At 43.3% G+C, this 23,911-nt stretch overlaps 1 protein-coding gene across 4 annotated transcripts in view; it reads left to right on the top strand.

The window, feature by feature from the left end:
* The window catches only part of SNX29 (sorting nexin 29), a 454,827-nt gene that overhangs the window by 243,167 nt on the left and 187,749 nt on the right, over positions 1–23,911 (top strand). For 2 of the 4 annotated variants that reach the window (XM_059716637.1, XM_059716636.1), the window contains one exon: positions 4,770–4,870. The exons of the other annotated variants lie outside the window; for them this stretch is intronic. In XM_059716637.1, the coding sequence (XP_059572620.1) occupies positions 4,770–4,805 (36 nt within the window). In that variant the 3' untranslated portion in view covers positions 4,806–4,870. Of the gene's footprint in view, positions 1–4,769; positions 4,871–23,911 lie in introns of those variants that run through there. 4 annotated transcript variants of the gene reach the window in all.

The following is a 23,911-nucleotide window of genomic DNA, read 5'->3' as shown; positions in this document are numbered from 1 at the left end:
ACGGAGAAGGCCCCAGAGGAGGGGCGGCGTTACGGAGAAGGCCCCAGAGGAGGGGCGGCGTTACGGAAAAGGCCCCAGAGGAGGGGCGGCGTTACGGAGAAAGACCTGAGAGAGGGCGGCTTTACGGAGAAGGCCCCAGAGGAGGGGCGGCGTTACGGAGAAAGACCTGAGAGAGGGCGGCTTTATGGAGAAGGCCCCAGAGGAGGGCGGCGTTACGGAGAAGGCCCTGAGAGAGGGCGGCGTTACGGAGAAGGCCCTGAGAGAGGGCGGCGTTACGGAGAAGGCCCCAGAGGAGGGCGGCGTTACGGAGAAGGCCCCAGAGGAGGGCGGCGTTACGGAGAAGGCCCCAGAGGAGGGGCGGCGTTACGGAGAAGGCCCCAGAGGAGGGCGGTGTTACGGAGAAGGCCCCAGAGGAGGGCGGCGTTACGGAGAAGGCCCTGAGAGAGGGCGGCGTTATGCAGAAGGCCCCAGAGGAGGGCGGCATTACGGAGAAGGCCCCAGACGAGGGTGGCGTTACGGAGAAGGCCCCAGAGGAGGGCGGCGTTACGGAGAAGGCCCTGAGAGAGGGCGGCGTTATGCAGAAGGCCCCAGAGGAGGGCGGCATTACGGAGAAGGCCCCAGAGGAGGGCGGCATTACGGAGAAGGCCCCAGAGGAGGGCGGCGTTACGGAGAAGGCCCTGAGAGAGGGCGGCGTTACGGAGAAGGCCCCAGAGTAGGGCGGTGTTATGGAGAAGGCCCCAGAGGAGGGGCAGCGTTATGAAGTAGGCCCTGAGAGAGGGCGGCGTTATGGAGAAGGCCCCACAGGAGAGCGGCATTACGGAGAAGGCCCCACAGGAGGGCAGCATTACAGAGAAGGCCCCAGAGGAGGGCAGTGTTACTGGGAAGGCCCCAGAGGAGGGCGGCGTTACGGAGAAGGCCCCAGAGGAGGGGCGGCATTACACAGAAGGCCCTGAGAGAGGGCGGCGTTATGGAGAAGGCCCCAGAGGAGGGTGGCGTTATGGAGAAGGCCCCAGAGGAGGGCGGCGTTACGGAGAAGGCCCTGAGAGAGGGCGGCGTTACGGAGAAGGCCCCAGAGGAGGGGCGGCGTTACGGAGAAGGCCCCAGAGGAGGGGCGGCGTTACGGAGAAGGCCCCAGAGGAGGGGTGGCGTTACGGAGAAGGCCCCAGAGGAGGGCGGCGTTACGGAGAAGGCCCTGAGAGAGGGCGGCGTTACGGAGAAGGCCCCAGAGGAGGGGCGGCGTTACGGAGAAGGCCCCAGAGGAGGGGCGGCGTTACGGAGAAGGCCCCAGAGGAGGGGTGGCGTTACGGAGAAGGCCCCAGAGGAGGGTGGCGTTACGGAGAAGGTCCTGAGAGAGGGCGGCATTACTGGGAAGGCCCCAGAGGAGGGGGGCGTTACTGGGAAGGCCCCAGAGGAGGGGGGTGTTACTGGGAAGGCCCTAGAGAAAAGGGGCAGTGAAGAGCCCCAGGAGAAGGGGGCCACGCTTGAGAAGCCCGAGGAAAGGGGGCAGCATTGTGGAGAAGCGTCAGAGAGAAGGCGTGGAGAGAGACAGGGTCGCGGAGAACCTGAGCGCCAGAGAGAGGGTGTAGACCCAGACCGAACAATGTCTATTCCAGCTGCGAGGCTTGGGGCGTGGTAAAGGGGTGGTTGGAGCCACGCATAGCCCATAAGGCTAGGGCACCCCTACAGCACCTATTGCAGAACGGGACCCACAAGGGGTCTGGGAGTCCACGGGGTCAGATATTGCAACAGACTGTGTCCGAGAGGACGTAAGGCAGCCTCCCATATATTTATATTCCATCAAAGATGTGGCGGGAGAGAATTTGAGGGTGCCCTTGAGCCAACTTGGCACGGGAAGGGGGCCTTGAGGAGATCATGGCCCTCCTGCAGGACCCCGGCGTGACAATCTGGGTTAAGAAAGACATTTGGTACTTGACTAGCATTCGTTTCTAGAATGAGAAAATAGCTTAGCCCAGGGCTGGGCAATTATTTGGGTCCATGGGCCACATAGGGAACTTTGATTAGCTATCATGGGCTGGGTCAACACCACCACCCCTGCCCCACCGCAACAACTCACCAGAACTCCCAGTGGGGCTGTGGGCAGCAGGGAGCAGTGTTCAGGAGTGAAGTGAGAGGGGTGGTAGAGGCTGGGATCACATGCCTCTGCTCTCTGAGGTGTGGGATGGAGGGGACACATGTATGTGTGGAGGGGGTCTGCCTGGGGGCTAGGTCCAGGGAGCCTGCTGTGGGTGGGTGGGGGAAGAGCAGGGGGCGTGTGCAGCAGAGCTGCACTGGGCGGTATGGTCCACGGCACTCCACATGGGGTGGAGCCTGTTCTCTCACACTGGGGCAGCCTGCACTGCACTTCTGCTGGTGCCCGCAATCCAGCCAGGTGCCACTCTGCTCCCCCTGCTTCTAGTTCTGGGATCTGGAGCCAGAGCCCCAGTGACATGGCGCGGTGTAGCAGGAGTGAGAGGACAAGCTGCTGCTAGAGGCGAGGGTGCAGAGCAGCATGGCTCTTATCCACCTGGCTGCAGCCACCCTGGGAACAGCCCACTGGAACCTGCTCCTGCCCAGCACATGGGGATCTGTCTTCAGCTCCTGGGAGGGCAGCCAGGAGCTGAAGCCTAAGCCCCAGCACTGAGGCAAGAGGACCCAGCTGAAGCTGCCTCAGAGCAGTGTGGTGCAGCACAGCATGGTGCAGCAGGGGCACCAGCCGGAGCAGCTTCTGGTGGGCTGTTCCTGGTGCAGCTGCAGCCAGCCGGGTGCTGCTCTGTGTCCCCTGCCTCCAGCAAAAGCTCCTCCTCTTGCTTCTGCCCCACTGCACCATACTGCTCCTGACAGGCAGGTGGGGCTCCAGCTCCTGGCTGCTTTCCACCAAAAAGTGGCTGGGAGCTGAAGCTAGAGCTTCAGGTGCTGGGGTATCAGCCACCTGGCTAAAACTGCTTGCCCAGCGTGGCGCTGCAGTAACAAGATCAAAAGCAGAAGTCGCTGCTGGAGGTAGGGGGTGCAGAGCAGCACCTGGCTGAAGCCACACCAGGAACAGCCCTGGCAGAAGCTGCGCGCTGGCTGAGGCCTGGGTTGGTGGATGCTGGGGGGAGCCCAAGCGTAGGCTGCCCTGGTGCAAGCTGTTAGGTCATGGCCACATGTGGAGTGCTGTGGGGGCAGCTGTGGGCCAGATACAGCCCATGGACTGTATTTTGCCGATCCCTGGCTTAGCCCCTTGAACTCTTGGCCTCAGTTGAGCTTGTGTGTATTTCTGTTGTCATCAATGATCTAGGACCTTAACTGAGATCAGTAATATTTTTCAAATAGCCCGTAAATTTGCTATTAAGTGGTAATCGCTTTCTGACCATCCTAGCTATGTTTGAGTGGCTTCTTTCAGTTTAAAGATGCAAGTTATAATCTCTCATAACCAATTATTTGACCATCTGAGTAAATGACTACTAATTTTCAGATGGGAAAACAAATATCAATAAATGCTGCATTAATGAAATTGGAATAAAAAATAAAAATGATAAAAAAGATTGTAGTCTCTTGAGGGAAATTCTATCATATCTATAAATTTGAAACATCAGTATAAATGTAACTGAGGGCTTTTCTGCAAAAGAAAGTGCACATTAAGTTAGGGTGCAAATTTACCACACGAACCACCTTAAGGACAAATGCAAAATAGTTGCTCCACTTCTGAAATGGGAACTGAAAGTCTCTACACGAGGACATTACGGTTGAGTAGCTAGCGCATTGTAAATTTGCACCCTAATTTATTATGCTCTAATTTCCCTGCATGGACAAAGCTTTAGTAAGTTAGGACTATTAGAAAACTACATTGTCTTTATGGTCTTCTAAGGAAGCCATTTATCACTTAGTGATTGGAAATTCTTTGCTACATTGAACTGCCTGAGTGGTAGAGAAATCATTGTTTGCAGATGTGGAAAAAAACCCCCAAACGGTGCTCTACTTCAAACTTGGTGCACTCCTGCGCTGAGCCCAGCATATGCCCACAAGAGGCAGTGCATTAGTTCAACCTGGCTCTGCAACGTCTGTATAAATTGGGTGCTTTATTGGGGCTTTTTTGGCACTTTTATATAATAGCTGATTGAATCAACTTTAGATAAAAGCCCCGCTGAAGGACCCTCTCTATACAGATGCTGAAGAGCTGGGTCAAAATAATATTCCGCTGCTTCTGGTAAAGCATAGGGGATTTTTTGTTTTGGGGTTTTTTCATGTCTGCAAGTAGCCATTAATCATGTTGGTTAGAGGCATGGCCTTTCGCTTAGTTATTCCAAAAGGTAATTTGCAGGCAGCAGTACTGAGACTGGTAAATATGCAGCTTTTTAAAATGTGAAGAAATTTAATCATTGACACCTCCTAATTTCTGAAATTCAGACATTTCAATACATCTGGATTTTAAGTACATAATCAAACGTCTCTCTGTAGCATGTGGTTTTCATTTAGCTGTGTAGTTTTGGGGTAGTTTGGGTAAGTAATCTCACACTTGTATATCACTATTAGGCCAAAATTTAAGCCTCAGTATCCTTACCACAATATAGAGGTTGGGCCTGATAATAATTTTCTTTTGTTTTTGAGCACTGCATGGGATGGAGAGAAGAAATTTCCTAATTTATATGAATAACAATGCTATTAGCCCCCAGTTCTTATTTGTGTATTTTTTGATTTGCTAACATTTTTCTGTTCTTAGCACTTCCGTCAGAAATTCCAAACATAGGAAAATGTTATCCTAGCATCATGCCTTCTTCTTTTCTGTCTAGATGTTGCCTCTTGACCTCTTGGAAGAAATTGGATAGACAAACATAAGCCCATCAACCCGTAGTGTTGTGCACTGTAAAAATAAAGAATCGGAACCCTTTCTCTCAGAACAACTTCTTGTCTGAATATTTATTTTTATGATTGGATCTTTCACTGCAGTGGGAACCCAGTGCATCACCACCATGGCTCTAGGAAATATTAAGATAGTGGGTTTTTTAGCTACAAAATAGATGTATTTTCAACAAACCTTCAGTTACAGTTACCAATTAAAACTTTATAATGTACATTAATTAGAAGAGTGCTTCTATAATCCAACACTTTCTAACAGTAACTGGAATGTAATTGTCACTACTTTTTTGCATGCTTTAAAACTAAATCAGCTATGAGTTGGTCATCTTAACACAGCTAATGTATGCAGAACAGCATGATGAATAGGAAATTCTTTGAGATTTTGAAGGTTAATTTAAGGTAATTGTAACTGTATCTGAATATTTGATACCGATATATCATAAGTTAGAAGATAAGTTAATTGCTGCTACTTTATATGAAATATATATTCAAGCTATGATAACAGTACTGGCTTCATAATTGAGTTTACATTTAGAAATGTGTGCATACTGCTAGGGCTAAGCAGAGTGCACATGGTTGCAAAACCTGTCTTATCTTTGCCCTGCAGAAGGCAGTGACCATATCTTTTTGTAGATATTTACGGTTAAATGTACAGTTTGGAAAGGTTTAGAAAAGGCAGAAATGGTTCACAGTATGGAGAGTTAGAAAAGGTATGCAACATTTTTGTAGTTCAGACTTACAAAAGAAAAAATGGCACTACATGCTGTTTAGTTCCTTTAATAATCCCAACATTTAAGAAATTGATTAAAAAAGTTAGACTCCTAATAATATAATTGTGGGAGAGGCAAGGATTTCTTAGAGTGATACCTTTTATTGGGCCAGCTTTGTAGTTTGGATCGAGTTGGACAACCTTTTGAATGCAAGACATTCTTCATCTGAGCACTTTAAAACTCGTTTAACTCTATCCCAACTACATAGTTGGTCCAGTAAAGGATATCACCCTAAGAAATCTTTGTACCTCACAGAATTTTTGGACCATCATGTCTACAACATCACTGTTGCAGGGCACTAAGGTGCCTCCTCCTTTAAGGGCATAATCTGCCTAGAGAGAGGGCCCTGGGAGCCAGGCAGAAACTCCATATAGGTGCAGTTTACTATGGCAGCAGACTAATGAGGGAATTAGCCTGCACCTGCACCCAGTCAGCTGACCAGAAGAAGGCAGGGCCCTGGACACACATCAACCCCAGGACTGAAGACAGCAGGAGTTAGTTCTCTGGCAGCAGCCAGGGGAAGGAGCCTGCAGAAAAGAACTGCCCAGATACTACCCAAGTAGTATCCAGAATCCTAACATTTTAAAACTAACATCATATATATGAGACAGGCTACAAATACTTAAGAAGAATGTTTAAGGGCCAAATTCTGCATAAAGTCCTGTACCAGCTGGGCATGGAATGGGTTATTTTACACTTGAGTTGCAGAGCTGAGTAGTAAGTAATTGTATTCCACAATTACTACAATTACAGTCTGGAGAAACAAAGGTTGGACAGGTAGAATTACTAGTAGTTTGTTGTGATATCTGTTCAAAGATCTGACCCCACTATTTATATCACAAACGCACTAAGACAGAAAGGTCTTAAAGGACACTGATTCTGTCACACAGAGACTTTCAAAATTATGGGTATGTAATTTTAATTTTAACATCTTTGTTGTATGTATTACCAAGGGATCTTTCATTAAAAGACTCTGCAGTGTTATAGCATGTTGATACTATCATTAGATTGTGTTGAGAGGTAATACTGTTTGTTCACCACTTAAAGTTAGTTTCCAATGCTGATGGGGTAGCCCTAGGAATCTGGCCACATGACTATATTTTTTATAATTTTCAAGAGGAGTTTCAGTATGAAACTTTTCACCCTCTATCTCTATTTAAGTGTTTAAGATATAGTCACCATACTGTTACTAGTTTTGGTGTCTCTAGCAGATGCTGTGAGTACCACTGCCCCCTTGGTCAGGGTCCCCCAACTCTCCTGCCACGACTTCTTGGTACCTGAAGAGAAGGAGGGGGTTCAGTGGTGTTCTTCTTTCCCTATTGACCCGAAGATGGGGTACTCACAAGAGTGTTGCAGTGTTCCTTAGGGCTGTGCCTCCCCTACACCCCGTCCACTTGCCAACCACTCGGGTGTTCTGCTCATTGCTACGCCAGTCTCTGTATGCCCCTTTACTATGGGGTCTGGTGTCAGCTTTGGCAAACTGCCGGTTGCCTGGATGTTAATGCCTCTGGAGCCTCAGTCCCTGATCCCAAAGGGCTAAGCCCTAGGCATTTTGCATCCTCTCCCCTCTGAGAGAGGCACGCTTCCAGAAGCTTCAAAATTGAGGGGCTGGGGATTGTCTGTCCCCAGCCTAATGCCCAACACTATTCCCTCTCCTTTGATGCAGGGCAGTGTCTTCAGGGCTGCCACTACCAGCCTCCGGAGCCACCGCCTGCATGGTGTTCTCTTAGCTTCTGGTGGGGTTTTTAAATTCCCCGCGGCGGTGGCATCAGCTGCCTCAATCAGCTGGCTGCTGCCCCGCCCAGGAAGCAGCCACTTGAAGAGCCGGCATAATGCCGGCTTGTGCGGCTCCTGCTCCACTCCCACTCATCTTGGCGGTAAGTTTGCCAGGCTACGGGGGGATTACTCGCTCCCCACGCCCCCGGGAATGCCCGGGTCTGCCCCCGGCATCCTTGGTGCCTGTGGGGGCTTCTTGGCACCAGACTAGTCTAAACTGAAGTATTTTTGGAACTGTTAATGAAACGTTAGATTTATGGTCATTGAAGCCCCAGCATATGAATCTGATTGCATATTTAAAATGTGTAGCTTCTGATAGCTTAATTTGGAATAATTGCATTGCAGGTGATAAAGGCATGACAGACTTATGTGTGTTAGACTAAAAGAGTGTTGCTGAAACCTTTTCACCATAGCACAGCATTGTGTTTGTGATTTTTTATATCCCATATTTTAAAATATTTGTAAGCATTTTTACAGTTTTCCTTAGGCATGCTTTTTCATAACCTTAAACCAGGCCTTTAGCCAGCCTTTAATATGGTGGCATACATTTATCTCTACAGAAATTTAAGGTAGAGGGATATTTCAACTAACTCGTATAATTTTTCTTATGTCTAAAATATCTTTTCTGTCCACTCTTTTGTAACAGATGTAAGGCTTACCATGGATAGTAATGACTGTTTTAGTCCATTTTGAGAACTCAGATCCAAGAGGGACTTGAACAAGTCATTAAGACTTAAGACTTCCATTCTTGGATAGCTGCTCTAGGTTTTTAGCAAGCTTTCCCCTGAGTCACACTGTCATAGGGATGGGTGTCCCTTATGCAAAGTTCAGAAAGGTTGTGTTTGCCTGATATGGATTCACAAAACTCCAGAAAAGCAGACGTTTACCCCAAGATCCATTTCCCTTCCCCATCTTTTTAGTGTTTGATACTGTGGGGAGTAAGCCTTTTTATGACTCTGTGCATTCTCCTCTTTTTTTTTTCTCTTCTGACATAAAAAAGTCCTTTGCTCTTAAAATCCCCTCAGCTAAAATCCTTCTGAAGATGAGGTTCTGGTGCAGGAATCTAACTGTGGATCCTGTAGTTTCAGTAGCTCTCAGCTGTTTTTTCGCTTTGGCTCATTTTGAATACTACTCTTGTATAATGGTATACCATCTTTTTAATTGCTATGAAGTGCCAGGCTATAAATCAGGAGTTTTTAAAGCCCACTTATTACTGTAGTGATTTATTGAATACATGACAAAGAGCTTCCTGCTGATAGCTCTCAAGCAAAAATGGGCTCTCTCACCGGAGTTCAGATCTTTGAGGGAAACTCTAAGAAATAACAGATTTTGCAGTAGTAAGCTGCTTCTCCCCAGCCTCCCCCCCCCCCCCCCCCGTAACAGATAATAGTTCTGTTTTTATAACTTCCCCTAATAATATTGGAGATAGGAAAGCAAAAATGTCCTTTCAGTAAGAAATAATGCCAATCATTCTGTGTCTGCAAAGAAATACTGCAATTGTGTGATGAGTGATAGCCCTTCAAAACATTTTGTCACCTATATGAGAAAGCAGGCCGGGTCTCACTGTCGGTTAGATTTTTTTTTTTTCTCACAAACCTAATCAAAGCCTGCAACACTGCTCAAATGTTTCATGGTTGCCAGTACTCTGTTGAATCTGGAAAAGCCGATAAATATTAATCACGAAAATGCTTTTATTTTTTTTCAGACAGGTGTTATGAGGAAGTTAGTAAAGCTCTCTTGTAAATCATTCTATTAATAGCTGTAGAACAGAACAGATAGAGATGTTTCCTCTGGCATCTCCAAACCAATAATGGTGGATGCCGGGGAGACTAATGAATAGGGAATGTAACACTGTAGTGATATCTGGTTCAGTTCTCTCTTTCTAAAGCATCCTGCACTTTCACTGTTGGACACAGGATACTGGGCTGTGTGGACCATTGGTCTGACCCAGTATGGCACTTACTAGTACCTTGCTACTTATATGAAATATTTGGTGAAGTCAGAGTAATGGGCTGGGATGTCTTTTGTCTGCAGCATGCAACGATCTGATGAAGGTTGATTTATTGGTTTACATATTGATTTATTAAATGTGTGTGTTATTGGGGATGCTGGGATTAGTTGCTGGACAGAATCTGGCTGATAGCCACCTGGGTGTGGGCTGCTGGGAAGTGTTTGTCCAACAGTTAATCAGCTGTTGAATTGTTGAGCAGTGGCAGGAGCTACTGGGACATAAAAGTGGTTTCCTGATGTGAAAGGGATGGTGATAAGAGAGACTGGATAGGAATACCACTATTTTCACTCTGGTCAGAGCCTACCAGGCCCCGTGGCTGAGGTGAGGTAATGCCATATCAGCCATGTGGTACCTAGGGCACTGTCATATGATGGCATAACTGTTCACTGGTTTTCATTTTCTCTTGTATTAAAGAAGTTACTCTGTACCATGCTGGGAACCTCTAAGTTTTCCAAAAATCTGGCAACATTTTACAGCAAAAATGAGAGCATGCCAGGATACACAGGAAGGGAACGTGGGTCTGCCCCAACTATCCAAACATGGGCTGTTCTTCACAAGCATAAAATTGGTGATGCAGCGGTGTGGGAATTGGACAGTTGTTCAAGAAGTGTGATCCACGCTTTTGGTAAACATGCATGTGCCCGTTCTCTTGGTATTAGATGACTAATCTGTGATGTTAAGTGTGTGGGTGTGCACTTGGGAGATTTAGTTGCAACTGGTCAGAACATGGACACACATCTTTCCAGAATCTTTCAGAATACACGAGCAAAGAGCACCGGATATATTCATGGGACTCTGAATTTAGGCCCTGAAGATGAAAAACTAAAATCTTGCTACCTCATTCAAGAGGAAGAGGGGAGAGAAGACAATCTATCTTAGGTATGAGAAAAGAAGAAAGGCTGTTTTCTTCTTATAATTATAAACAGAATTTTTAATTTTGCCTTGTAGTCTGACTTACTTGTTCTTTTATATCTTTTGGCAGATACAATGCTGGAGGAGACTCTGGTAGGGCTTTCAAATATGCTTGATTTTTACAATTGAGAAAGAGTTAAAGTTATATAGGTTCCAACAGTAGGTAAAAAAAGTTGTTCACAATACCTATACTATATCTGAGACATCACAGCATTTCCTTATACTTAGAACGGAAAATAACTGCAACTACAATGTTTGTATGGCAGATATAAATGGTGAGTTTCTCAGATCAACTAGTGTGTGCCTTCAGAATATATCTTGAACAATTATGTCCAATAATGGGGAGGCTGGGTCCCATTATTAACCATCTTAATTCTTCTGAGTGACTTTCCCTAACTTAGATTCATATTTGGTATTAAAATGGAAGAATGGGGCCAAGACAATGACAAAATAGCCCTCAGAAAAATGGAGGTGAATTCAATGTCAGTTTGCCAGAATACTGAGTACGTTTCAGTTATCTCCTGTGATTAACTTTCTATGACATTTTAATAATTTTATTTCCAGTATAAGCCTTAAATATTGAATATAACATGACACTTAATATAACATGACACTTAAGTTCAAAACTTGAAGTATGCCACAGTTTTACATCTGGGCAAGTACTAAATAATCAGCTTGTATGAGTCAGAAATGGATATATTTGATCTAGTAAGTCACATCATTTGGTAGAAGTATAATTTTTGTTGGAACCTATTTTTTTTCAATTTATTAAATCAGTGTGTATTCAAAGATAGCAATTTGATTTCCCTCTGTTTAATAATGTATTTAAGGGGGAATAATTGGTGAGGGCAGATGCTTTTGTGTTTAATAAATTAAGTTTAATAAGTTAAGTGCACTATCTTTAAAAAGGTGTATGGGAAAGTTATGTAAGATGATTTGTGTATATAGTTCTTATTCAAATTCCTTTGGTTGTTGCAGTTTGTATTGTGCACAAAGGAAAAGTACACCTCTATGTGGGCTGTCTGAGCTTTGGGTTTGGCCATGCAGGTCACACACTGTCTACATACCAGCCTCCAGGGCTAGGGACAGACATTCAGAAAGCCTGAGCCTGTATTGATTCACTCTTTGCAGATTAGTCTAAGCTGCATAGCTTAAACTGATTAATAACTGGACAGACATTCTCTGTTAAAGCAGGAAATGCAGTCACATGCCTGCAGCGGCTCAAGCCAGAAGCTGCGGGGACACTGTTACACAAATTGCCAATGGCTCAAATCACGAGTGAGACTTTATAAAGGGGGATAAGGCAAGGTGCTGCGTTTATTGATTACATGAGTTAGACAAAGAGGTTCAGGCACACCGTTCATGCAAACACACACTAATCATCATACACATCATTACACACAGGCATACACATACACAAAACAACCATTTCATCCACACACACACCAGATATAGTTACCAGCAATAGTTGCTCAATATCAGCCCAGGGTGGCCAACCTGGGCTTATTGCGTAGATGATGATGATTTGAAGATAGCAGATTTAAAGATAACAGCTGGAGCGGGGTGAACAGATGCATCTATGCTCCAATGAAACAGCAGTAGAGAAAGAGACTCACCCAACTTGGCATTTTCAAAGTGTTCTTTTATAGGGATTGGCATCCTTTGTTTCAGTGCTTTGGGGTTTTTCCATACCCACCTTCTGTTTTTGCGATTTATTCTTCTTTTGTCTTCAGCTTATCTTAGCCTTGGAGTGTTTTTGTTGCCCGTCTGGCAGAATTTCTTCTTCTGTTATCTCCTTTTATGCCTTCGACCTTCAAAGGGATTCTTCAGCCATTTGTTAGTTAGTTAGTGGTTGGTAACTTACATTTGGCGCCTTGTTGCTTACATAAACAGTTGAATCTTCTTCTCCCATCTCTATGCCATTCTCTCACCATTCACCCTTTTACACACACACATACATAAAGGCTATGCAGAGTTCATTCACTTATGTCAAGCAGAAGGATACAAAATGGAGTTTTCGAGGTGCTTACAGGACAAGACTAACATGGTTACATTTCACTGTTATTACACTCTGTGTTAACGTCAGCCACATTAGTTCAGTTTATGCTACAGCGCTAGAGCATGTCTGCCAGCCACTGCCAAAGGGAAGGGAAGAGAGACACTCTTCAAGGCTCTCACCTCTCCCTGCTGGAGCAGAGGGGGTGTGGGCAGGCACCAGCAGGGGCTAGCACAACACCAAATTTTGCTACAGCTCTGCTCCCAGCGCTGCCGCTGCATGCCTGCCTGGTGCTACCCCGGCTCTTTCTGGCACATGGGGGGAGGCAGGGTGTTGAGCCAGGGCAGCGCTGGGCGGGCACACAGTGGCGGAGCTGCAGTGAAATTTGGGGTGGCTGTATCCCACTCCCAGTGCTGCCAACGCCTGCTCTGTGCCCTGCCCCTGCCAAGAAGAACCCAACATAGCCCCGTGTACCCTGCATCTGCAGCCTGCCCACCCCACGCAGATCCAGGGGCACACGCATCCCCATCCCCTCCTGGGATGCAAGAAGCTGCAGGAGCTGCCCCACCCCCCAACGAGCCGCAGCTCTGTCCCACACCTACTGGGCAGCACCTGCCCCTTCCCCTGCTTCTGCCACCTCCCTCACCATGGGGGGTGCTGATCTGCCCCCCCATGCCCTTTCCCTTCCTCTTCCCCTTCCACTACAATGGACTGATCAGCTGCAGGCAGCTCTCCATGCTGCCAGCTCTGCTCCTTGCTACCTGTGTGTTGAGCTGCACCTGCGCGCAGCGTAGGCATTTACCAGCCAAATTATCAGGCCCATCGGGTCAATTTCTGATACAGCAAACTTTCTTTATATAGGTACTGATCCGATATTGAACCAATGTATCAGTGCACCTCCAGTATTCATACATACCACACTCCTTTCATTACCTTCTTCTCAAGCATTCCACATATCTTACACACACCATATCTCTTTTCTTAAGCATGCTATATTTGAAGTGTAAAAAGAAAAACATGAAAATGGCTGTCATACTTAAGCTAAGTAACATAAAACTAAAATGGAGTTTTAACTGAGGCTAAGTTACATAGTTGTTTAAGTAATATACATTTAGTTTTTTATATTAGTTATTCAAAAGGGTTAAATGATAAAGCAATAAATGTTGTAAGTAATATACATCTAAAAATGATAAAGCAATAAATGATGAATATAGGTGGTGTTTTTAAAAGCAAAATTAATTTTAACTCAACACAAGCTAATATTGAACACAGCAATTTGCAAAGCATACAACAGGGAACTACCAAAAATCTTCACCTAAACTAAGATACAGTCCAGTAAACAAAAGCATACGCAACTTCATCTAACTTAAAATATAAACCAGGAAGACAAGACTTAGTTTTACTAATCCTGAAGACAGTGTCTCCTTACAGCCAGGCATACAGAAAGTCTTTGTTTAGGTATTCCCACCTTTTACATATTCTGCTTTATAATGTAAATGTAGCTGTCTGCATTCTTTTGTGAAGCTTTCTGCAACTTTCCTTAACTACCTCTCCAGTATGTGTGATGATTCTCAGGTCTTTGCCCCCACCCCCCTCCCTGCTCCAGGACATGCTGTAGAATTAATCCCCTCCCTGCCTGGCTGCAGACAAGCCACAAAGGCTGCAGCCAAACCCCAGGGAGTTCTGGGGGAGAAAGGGGACAGAGGAAGGAATTAACTCTGTCCCTGCCTGGCTGCAGGCAAGCCATGGAGGTGAGGTGCAGTTCCCAGGGTTTGCCATAGGAGGGGTGGGGGAGAGGGAGAGGGGACGGAGGGAGGAATTTGCCTCAGGCGCCATGGCAGGCCAGCATCTGGCCACACCCTGCCCCTGCTTCAGCTAGACAGCAGAGGGGAGGGTCCAGCCCAGCTCACTGGAGCAGAGAACAGTGCTTCACCCAGCCCAGAGAGCATGCTGGGATGATGGGGGAGTCTGGTTTAATTTAAACCAGCAAGGGGTCTGGGACAGACATGGCATAAACAGGTTTGACCCAGATCAGTTAAGTTTGATACTACAGTCAACCAGGTTTATCTCAAACCGGTTTTGACCATTTTCAAACTGGTTTATGTACACTGAATGTCTGTTCTGTTACAGGTTTAAACCAGTTTCTGATCACTTAAACTGGTTTATGTGTAATGTCTGTTCCTAGCCCTGAACATCTAGGTTTAGGAGCAGAGTTTTGGCTCTGCTGTTGTCTTATCCCCAGTGTATCAGTCAATGCAGCTGAATTAGCACAGCTTGTGCAGTAACTTAGTATTGATGTAGGTCAATAGAAAATTATTTCTTCCTGTGTCAGAATAAGGGAAAGGTGGGATTGACTTGTTCTTTGAACACAGTGCCACCCTGTTCATGGCAAAACATTTGAACAGCATTTTTCCCCTTCAAAATCGTATGTAAATGTGCAATCTCCAAAGGAGAAAAGCACAAGAATTAGAAGATAAACTCTAGGAATAATGTGGTTAAAGATAGTGTCTTGTTATTGAAAGACCATACATGGTAAATCCCTCTTGGTTTAATCTCTGTATGATTTGTTCTTTTGTCTTAGTGGTTCTCAGCCAGCTTGCCACAAGACCCCCTCAGGGTGCTACAGTGCTAGGTAAAATCCCGTGGTCTGGGAATCCTAATACAGGAGGGGCACATGCACGTGCCACAGCCTTTCCTGGTTTACTTGTACAGCAGGCTTATGGGGCAATTTTACCTGGAGTCAGGAACATCTAGTTGAGAAGCACTGAGAGCACAGTGGTTCTCAACCAGGAGTGCTGCCACATTCAGAAATAGATGTGGAGGGTTGTCCTGACTCTGTTAGGGTGAGTGGGTGCAGCTTTGTTAACTTCAATTAAGCTACATCACTTTAATATCAACTAAGGATCTGATCCTTAAAGTTTAGTATAGATGCATGGCTGATGTTAAATCTGCACTTTAAAATATATTTTTAAGATAAAGACAGCTAGAGTCACATATCACACTTTAGCTAATTCGCTCTTAAGCTGTGTTTACTTTCTGAAGTAACTTCCTAATAATATGTGGTGATTTGGGGGCTACAGAACAAGGCAGCGAAATGCGACACAGCTGAAATCTAATTATAATACAGATCTTTAACTAGTTCAAAGTTTTCTTGAAACAAGACATGGGAGCAAGGACTTAATTTGATGGGTCATTTTAGAGATGTGTTAAAGCTGCAATCAGAAACTTGCATATTTGAAATTACAGTATGTACTTGTCTCAGTGTGTATTGAGGCTGTCAGAAGTTATCATGAAATAATAAGTGCAACAAATTATTTGCCTGTCATAACTGTCTTTCATTTGTAGTTTGAACAATGAAACATATTTTAACCTATAAATAATGACAAACCCTAATATACTAGAGACTGAAAAACAAATTCTGACAAAACAACATCCCAGTTGAAGAGTTGTAGATGAGAGTTGAAAATGAATCATCAGAAAGAATAACTTCAGGATTAAGGTATTGAGTATTAGCCGTGAAAATAAGGATTAGTCCTGGACTTGCAAGTTTATAATGGTGTTCCATCTAGTACCTTTCTGGATTTTGGTTACATAAGAAAGCAGTGCATATATTTTAATTTCACCTCTAACTGTTATTTTTGTGATAATACCTGCAAAGGTGGTGGTTGTTGTTGTTGTAAGCTGTGGCAGGTGTTTTCTATTATTGTCTGCAGTAATTTAAAAAAAGAAACCTGGGAAGGTATTTCATGCAAACTAAACTTTTTTATTTAATATTTTCTGATAATGCTAGCATAATATTTTTTATATATAGTCTAAGGGAAATATGCTATTGGCAGAAATCCAATTTGTACAAACAGTCTAGTTTTTCTGGTAGATTAATATAATCATTGCAGATATTTCTTCACTGACTGGTAGTAAATAACTGAAATAATCTAAAAGATAAGAGCATTAATTAACATAAAAAGAGAAAAGTCACAAAAAATGAAACTATGTTTAATCTAACATTCAATTTAGCAAGGGCCCTTTCAACTCAGTAGGTTCCAGATGTTTTGTAGTCTGTGCTTGAAATCATATTTGAGGGAAATATTCACTATGTAAATAAAGAATGAATTATATGCCTCTATTTATGCTAAGTAAGAGCTCTACCACTAACTCCCAGTACATCTCTCAAAATCTGTACTTCTGGTATCGGTGATAAACTGAAAAGTCCAGACATTTAAATTAATATAGAAATTCTCTTATGAATATTTATGTAGGTGTTATGACACTTAATATATAAGAAATCTGTGGTCAGGGACCCTTAAGAAATGACCAGGCTAGAAACAAGGCTTATAATAACAGAGTAATAGTAGCCTGGAAAGCGTAAATTGGCAACTTGTTATTTAGCAGATTTGCTTTCTGTGAGTATTGACTCATATGTGTGTATCTTGATTTTAAGGTTTTGTACTGTTACTTTTTATCATAGTATCAGAACACCTTCAGTAGAGAATAGTAATAATATATTGCTGTTCTTTACTTGCAGAAGTGAGAGTTTACTATCGTGTATAGTGTGGAACACAGCTGTGGGGAGTGAAATCTTTTCTTGATTATGTATAAAGGAAATTGCTAACTGTGTTCCAATTATAGGGATGCCTATACAACTCTATTGTTCTTAAAATAGTAACCTGAGCAACTTCACTGAAAGATATAATTTGGGGACAATAAGGCTGCACAGGTGTAACTGAGGGATAGCATTTTTCCTTCAGAACTTTTATTACTGATAACATTGCCTTACCTAAAAAGAAATGCAGCTTGACTATCAGATACCAAGATTAATGAGGTTACTACTACGTTTTCTTTTGTAATATTTGTCAAGATCTCTATGTGCTGTAATAACATAAAGTTTTGTAATGCCACAAACTAGTAAGTAAATGCAGATGATTAAACTTAGACATACACAGACTAAGGGTAAAATTTTCAGTTGGTGATTATTTGGGATTCACAGTGCTATTTTAGTAGGATTTAATTTTAAACTGGGATTGTACATGATTATTCAAGATTATTTGTAAACCGCACATTATTTACTCAATAGATTATGGTGAGTCAGAATGATTTACATCTTAACACTACAAATATGGCTGCTTTGCAGATATTATGTGTTTGCTCCCTGGAAATAGTATTAAGGGACTCTGTGACAAGAACACCTCTGAACAGCTTTGCAATTTTCAGTATTGCAGCTATTATTATGCTAATGTGCATTTAAAAATATAAAAATTGGCTTTGTACATATAATGAGGCCATTTAAAATAATAACTTTTTAATATATACGTTTTAATATATCCATCTTAATATACACATAAATATTAAAATGTTATACCATATTCTACACTAATGCCAAACAAAATATTTATAAAAATAAAACCCAGAATGCATCCAAATGTGATTGTTTTAGGGTATGCAATTGAAACTTGAAATAGCAGAGATGATTTTGTATTAAATATTGTACTTGAATGATGCTTTCATAGCTAACTTTGTTTTATGTTAAAAATACTGAAAAATCAATACTGATGGGTATTCAAATAATGTTATTGGATCAGTTAACAGTGCGCTGTTGATGAAACATTGTAATTTCTAATTAGGATTAAAACTCAAAAGATATATTTCTATATTGATACATTTTGGTAAAAGTACAAAACTGCTATGATTATTTTGAGTAAAGCTATAAAAGAAAGCTATAAAAATGGATAGTTTCAAGGGTATAGGTTGTAGCCATGTTGGTATAAGGACATAGGCAGATAAGTTTCTTTGGGTAAATCTGATATCTTTTATTAGACCAACTCAAATTGTTGGAAAAATTCTTCTTTGCAAGATTTCGGGTACAAATACCCTTTGTCAAGCTGAGGAAGTATCTGCAGTTGGTCTGTGTTCTTCCAGGCATGTTTTGAAATGTAATGGCATGAGGAAGTAATATCTGTTAAATACCATAACATTTATTTATTTATTTAAAATTGGCTTAAGCATTTAAACTCAGATGAGTTGTTCTTTTCTTATGAACCCCCAAAATAGGGGGTGGGGGAGATGTTTCCCTTAATGAAGGTTGTGCGGGCCGGGCCCTGATCCCGCCGCCACATGCAAGTCGGGGGGGCGATCCGCGGCCCGTCTTTTGTGCACACGGGCTGTGGCCATCAGCCCGGGCACGCGGGGTCGGAGAAAACCAGTGGCGAGCTAGAATTAGTCATAAACGCGTAGTGGTTGATTGAAAAGATTGTTTACTTACACCCAAAGATGGTAGTGGTGTAGGCTGGACAGGTGCAGCTCCGCTTAAATCCTCGCTAGAGGATTATGACAAATTCGGTTGCTCCCACGGAGTTGTTTAAGCTCCGCGGGTTCGGTTCGGTTCCCTTGTCCCCCGGAGTTGTTTAGGCTCCGTGGGTTCGAAAATTGGGTTTACAGGAAAGGGATACGTCTTGGATTGCGATTGGCGACGGGGAGAGGCTAGAAGCGAAAGCTCCGCGGGTTCGGTTATTAAGTTTAAGAGATGCGCGTTGGGTCCACAAGGGTCTGCAGCGCTTGGAGATCTTCACGCAAGGTGAAGGTTTCTCTCTCTCTCTCTCTCTCTCCCCCTCTCTCTCCGACTTGGATGGAAACTACCCAAGCCTTTTGTACGGCTAGCAAGCCAATAGCTAGCCGCCACGTGTGCCTACATTTGGAACTGGCCAATAATATGGCGCGGATCCAAATACAAATGGCGGGAACTCCTTTGCAACGTGCATCACTAGTATGCAAAAAATGCACCCTGCAAAGAAGCTGTAATTTGGCGGGAAATCCCCTGTTGCACCAGAGTTCTCTCCCGCAGCAGAGAACTCTATCGTGCAAAGAAAGCTACAATTGGCGGGAAAATAATTTAGCAGTGCCGAAGCACACACAAACAAAAAACCACAACTTTGGGTTGTGACAAAGGTCAGTACAACAGCTGAGTATGCTATTGTGTTTATTATCCCTTAAAAACAGAAAATCAGATGGATTATGGAAAGGCCCTTTTGGGTAAAATATCAAATACAGTTACAGGATGTTTTTTGTTGTTGTTGAATCTGTCAAAAACCCAAGGATATTATTCTTGAATAAAATTGAATGATTAAATTCCCTTTATGCAAAGAATTATAAGGTTTAATATTCCTTTAAATAAATGAGGAACCAGACATGGGTTTTGAAAAATGAACTGCAAATACTTTTGTACAAAAGTCTATCAGTTCACTCAAGACCTAAGGAACAATTTGACAGGAACAATTTGATTATCTGAAGTGAATGAATTACTTCTAATCAGAAGTAAAAGTGATGTCTATTCAAGGGTGTTAATAAGGAAAATATTTCAGCTACAATAAGTGTTGTTAATATCAGATTGTACTTTTATATTAATTGGAATTAATGCCTGGGTGAAACTGACCAAGGACTTCAATTATAGCTTGTAATTAGTTTAGAGAGCTGATGAGTAAGCTGTTTTCTTTGAGGCCAAACATAGGCAAAAGGAGTTTGAGAAGAGGGATGGTGCCAAGGATTACCTATTGGCTACGTTGTTTCATACTGTATGTGTACCACTGTCTTCTGGTTGAAAGGAAATTAGATCTGCTTATATGTTTATGATTTGAAACTTCAGGTTAACCTATAAGAAAATACACACCCTGAATACTGATCGTGGAAATTTCAATAAAACTCATATGAGAGACTGCATTTCTAGAGCCAAAAGATTACTGTTGCTTCCTGATGCTTCATGTGGGTAATACATCCACCAATTCTAACACTGCTATAAATGTATCTCAGACTTATTAGAAAGTCCAGACCCTCATCATATATGTACCAGTTCTCCTTCAAGTGATTGTACATATGTGCATCCTGCCCCTGACTTGTGCTCAATGTAGCCTACAATACTTTAGGGTTTTTTTATTTCTCTCTTCTTTTTCAAACACCTTCCTTCACTGTGAACTAAATTTGAGGCCAGATGCATCCAGAAATCAAGATTATTTAATTTAGGGGGTTTTTTTATTCCAAGACATATGGTTAAGTCATTATTCTTCTCAAATAATATGCATCTAATTTATGTGGGAGGATTGTACAAGAAGAAACCAGATTAACGTTGAAATCTACTTCTAATCATGGAGAAAAAAGCCTGGAAGTAAGTAAAGTACGTGGGCACCTGGATAAAAGCTTAGTAAGGGAAAACGATAATGGAAGCCATAGTAATGTTCTTTGGGTGAGGATAGGACAGTCAGCCAGATATCTGAAATATTCATTTACTAATGTGAAAAGTATGGGGAACAAACAGGAAGAATTTTAGGTCCTAGCACAAGCACAGAATTATGATGTAGTTGGGATATGTGAGGCAATATTTCATATAGCTGGAGTACAGTTATGCTACAAATATAGCAAAATCCTGTAATTTTAGCCTTCAGTGAAGCCAGGTGAATTTAGGGCAATTATGTAACTTTTATCACTACAGATCAAAGGATATACTACAAATTAGGCAAGGATAAAAAGGAGGCATTGCCCTACATATAAAAGTGATGCATATGTGTTCAGAGGAGCAATACAAAGTGTTGAAAACCTGGAAGTAAAAGTCAGAGGATGAGTATGTCTTGGTGGGTGTCTGCTGCAGGCATCCAAACCAGGAGGAGGAGGTGGATGAGGCCTTCTTTAAACAAGTAACCAGTGACACAGGCTTCCAAATCACAGGACCTAGTTCTTATGTGGGGGCTTTAATTATTGAAATATTGGCTGGGAGGGAAACACAGCAGTGCATAAGCAATCCAGCAAATTCCTGGCATATGTTGGGGTTAACTTTCTGATACAAATGACAGAGGGGCCACCTAGGGGGGAAGCTCTTCTTGACTTACTGATCAAATAGGGACAAATTAGTTGAGAATGTGAAGATAACTTCGGTGACAGTGACTATGAAATTATAAGAGTTCGAGATCCTAAGAGGAGGAAGGAAGGAGAGCACCAAAATAAGGAGACTGGACATCAGGAAAGCAGACTTTAACAAACTTGGGGAGCTGGTGGGCAGATTTCCATGGGAAGCAAATCTGAGAGGAAAAGGAGTGTAGGATGGCTGGCTGTACTTTAAGGATGCCCTTTTAATGGTACAGGAACAAGCTTTCCCAACACAACAGAATGGGAAGTAGAACAGGAGACCAGCCTAGATATTGATTTCTTCAAGTAGTTGGAACTTAAAAAGGAATCCTACAAAAAGTGGAAGCATGGTCATAATACTAGGGAAGAGTATAAGAGTGCTGCACAGACATGCAGGGAGAAAGTTAGGAGGGCCAAGACACAATTTAAGATGCAGTTGGAAAGGGACATAAAAGGCTGCAAAAAGTAAAAGGAAGATTATAGAGATTCCATAGATCCCTTACAGAATGCAGAAGGCAATCTAGTTATGGAAGATGCAGAGAAAGCTGAAGTATTTAATACCTTTTTAATTTCAGTCTTTACAAATAGGGATAGCTACCAGATGACGAACTTAGTTGGCAACAAAGATGGGAAAGCAGACAAACTGCCTAGAGTAGTAGAACAGCTTAGGGATTACTGAGAGAAGCTAGATGCATTCAAGTCAGCAGCGCCAGATGGGATGCACTCTAGGTTACTGAAGGAATTGGCTTTCTTCCTTTCTTTTCATGTCCTTGGGACAAGGTATTTAGTAGAATTTTCAGATTTGGTTGGAATCTGACAGGCCGCGCTGTGAACGCTTCTGCTATAGCTTCGAACTTGCAACCTCTGGGCTGTTAACCATGCACCTTAGCACCCGTGCCTGCACCACCCTAGCCCAAAAGAATTGGCAGAGGTAATTTCAGAACCATTAACTATCTTTGAGAACTTGTGGAAGTTAGGAGAGGTTCTGGATGGCTGGAAAAGGTCAAATATATTGTCCATCTGTAAGAATGGGAAGAAGAAGCATCCAGGGAAGTACAGACCTATTAGCCTGACCTCTATATCTAGACAGACCATGGGGCAAGTCATTAAGGAATCCATTGTGAAGCACCTAGAGAAGAGCAAGGTGATCAGGAACAGCCAGCATGGAGTCACTAAGAGCAAGCCATGCCTGACCAACCTGATTACCTTCTTTGATAAGGTGACAGGCTCTGTTGGTGGGGGAGAACAGCAGATGTGATATACCTTGCTTTAGCAAGGCTTTTGACGCTATTTCTCATGACATTCTTATTAACAAGCTAGAGAAATACAATCTAGATCAGTGGTTCTCAATTTTTTTTTTTCGCGGACCACTTGAAAATTGCTGAGGGTCTCAGTGGACCACTTAATCCCCATTGTCAGAAAAAATAAATCAAGCATAAGGGCCAAGCGCAGATATTCTCAATCGTTCCGCAACCTTTCTGTAAACCACCTGAATGGAGCTTGCGGACCGGGGGTGGTCTGCGGACCACAGTTTGCGAACCTCTGGTCTAGATGAAAGTACTAGCAAAGTTAAGGAACAGGAAAGATTCTATAGAAAGCCTTATGATTTTTCTAATTCAGTTAGTACAATTTGTAATACTTGCATAAAAAAAAACATTTTGCAGAAGGGCTAGTTTATATGCCGTTCACTTGTATTTTAAAATTTGAAATATAAAGTACTTCCAAACATGGATACAGTGTAAAATATATGTGAAAATCTTTGGCTCCTTTCACTTTGTCTTTTTTATAAGCATCAACTACCACTTGCTGAGAGGAACTATAAATAACTTCTTGTTGTAACACTTGAAAAATATTTTAACTACTGTTTTTATTCTTTGTACTATTGGCTATTACAAATCATTTTTAACTGTAGAGCAAATGCAGGCTAAACAATGGAATGCTGTGAAGAATACTGTGATCCACGAGGAGACTGTTTTCAGTTGTTATTAAGAACTCTCCCTGCTTGTACACGTGACAGGGGTTTAGTTCTCCCTAAATTGAAATGGTGGGTTTTTAATTGTGTTGATTAAAAACCCACCATTTCAATTTCGGGCCTTCGGTCACTGTGATAGAACAGGGACGGGAAGCCAGCAGCTCAACCTCCCCCCTGTCACCCCAGCTGCGGGCAGACTTTGCTGGTGGAGGGCTGGAGAATGTACCGCTCACCGCTTTTGTTGTCCTGCAGAGCCTGCCCACCTCTACCATGGCTGGGGGGTTAGCTGCAGGTGGCCCCAGTCCTTCCCTCTGTGGTGGCAGTGCCCCCTGGGTGGTGCCTGCCTGCTAGCACCCCACTCAGGTGGTCCTGGGGGGGGGGGTGCTGCCACCATAGTGGGAAGGACCAGGCCTCCCCGCAGCTGAGGGGCTGCATGGGCCAGCAGCAGCTTGCACGAGTAGGCTCCTCTGAGAAAAAAAAATAAAAGCAGTGAAGGGCCTGATCCTTTTTTTTATTTCCTTCCAGAGCCTCTTGTCTCTCCCATGCCCAGGGGGTGAGCTTCCAGCACCCAGCAGTATATCAAAACCCTCTTAACAAAACTAATTAGTTGCTGATTCAAAATGTAATATGCTTTGCCTAACCCAAAACACTCGTTCTACCTATGATCCATAGTTGTCACTCAGGGGCTTACCAGGAAGTCAAAAGGGTATCCCAGACAAAATGAAAGGCCAAGTTCCCTGTGCATTGTGATAGTG

The sequence above is a fragment of the Alligator mississippiensis genome, chromosome 13 (assembly GCF_030867095.1).
Source record: "Alligator mississippiensis isolate rAllMis1 chromosome 13, rAllMis1, whole genome shotgun sequence".
Taxonomy (NCBI): Eukaryota; Metazoa; Chordata; order Crocodylia; family Alligatoridae; genus Alligator; species Alligator mississippiensis.
This window is presented reverse-complemented; position numbering and strand designations above follow the sequence as displayed.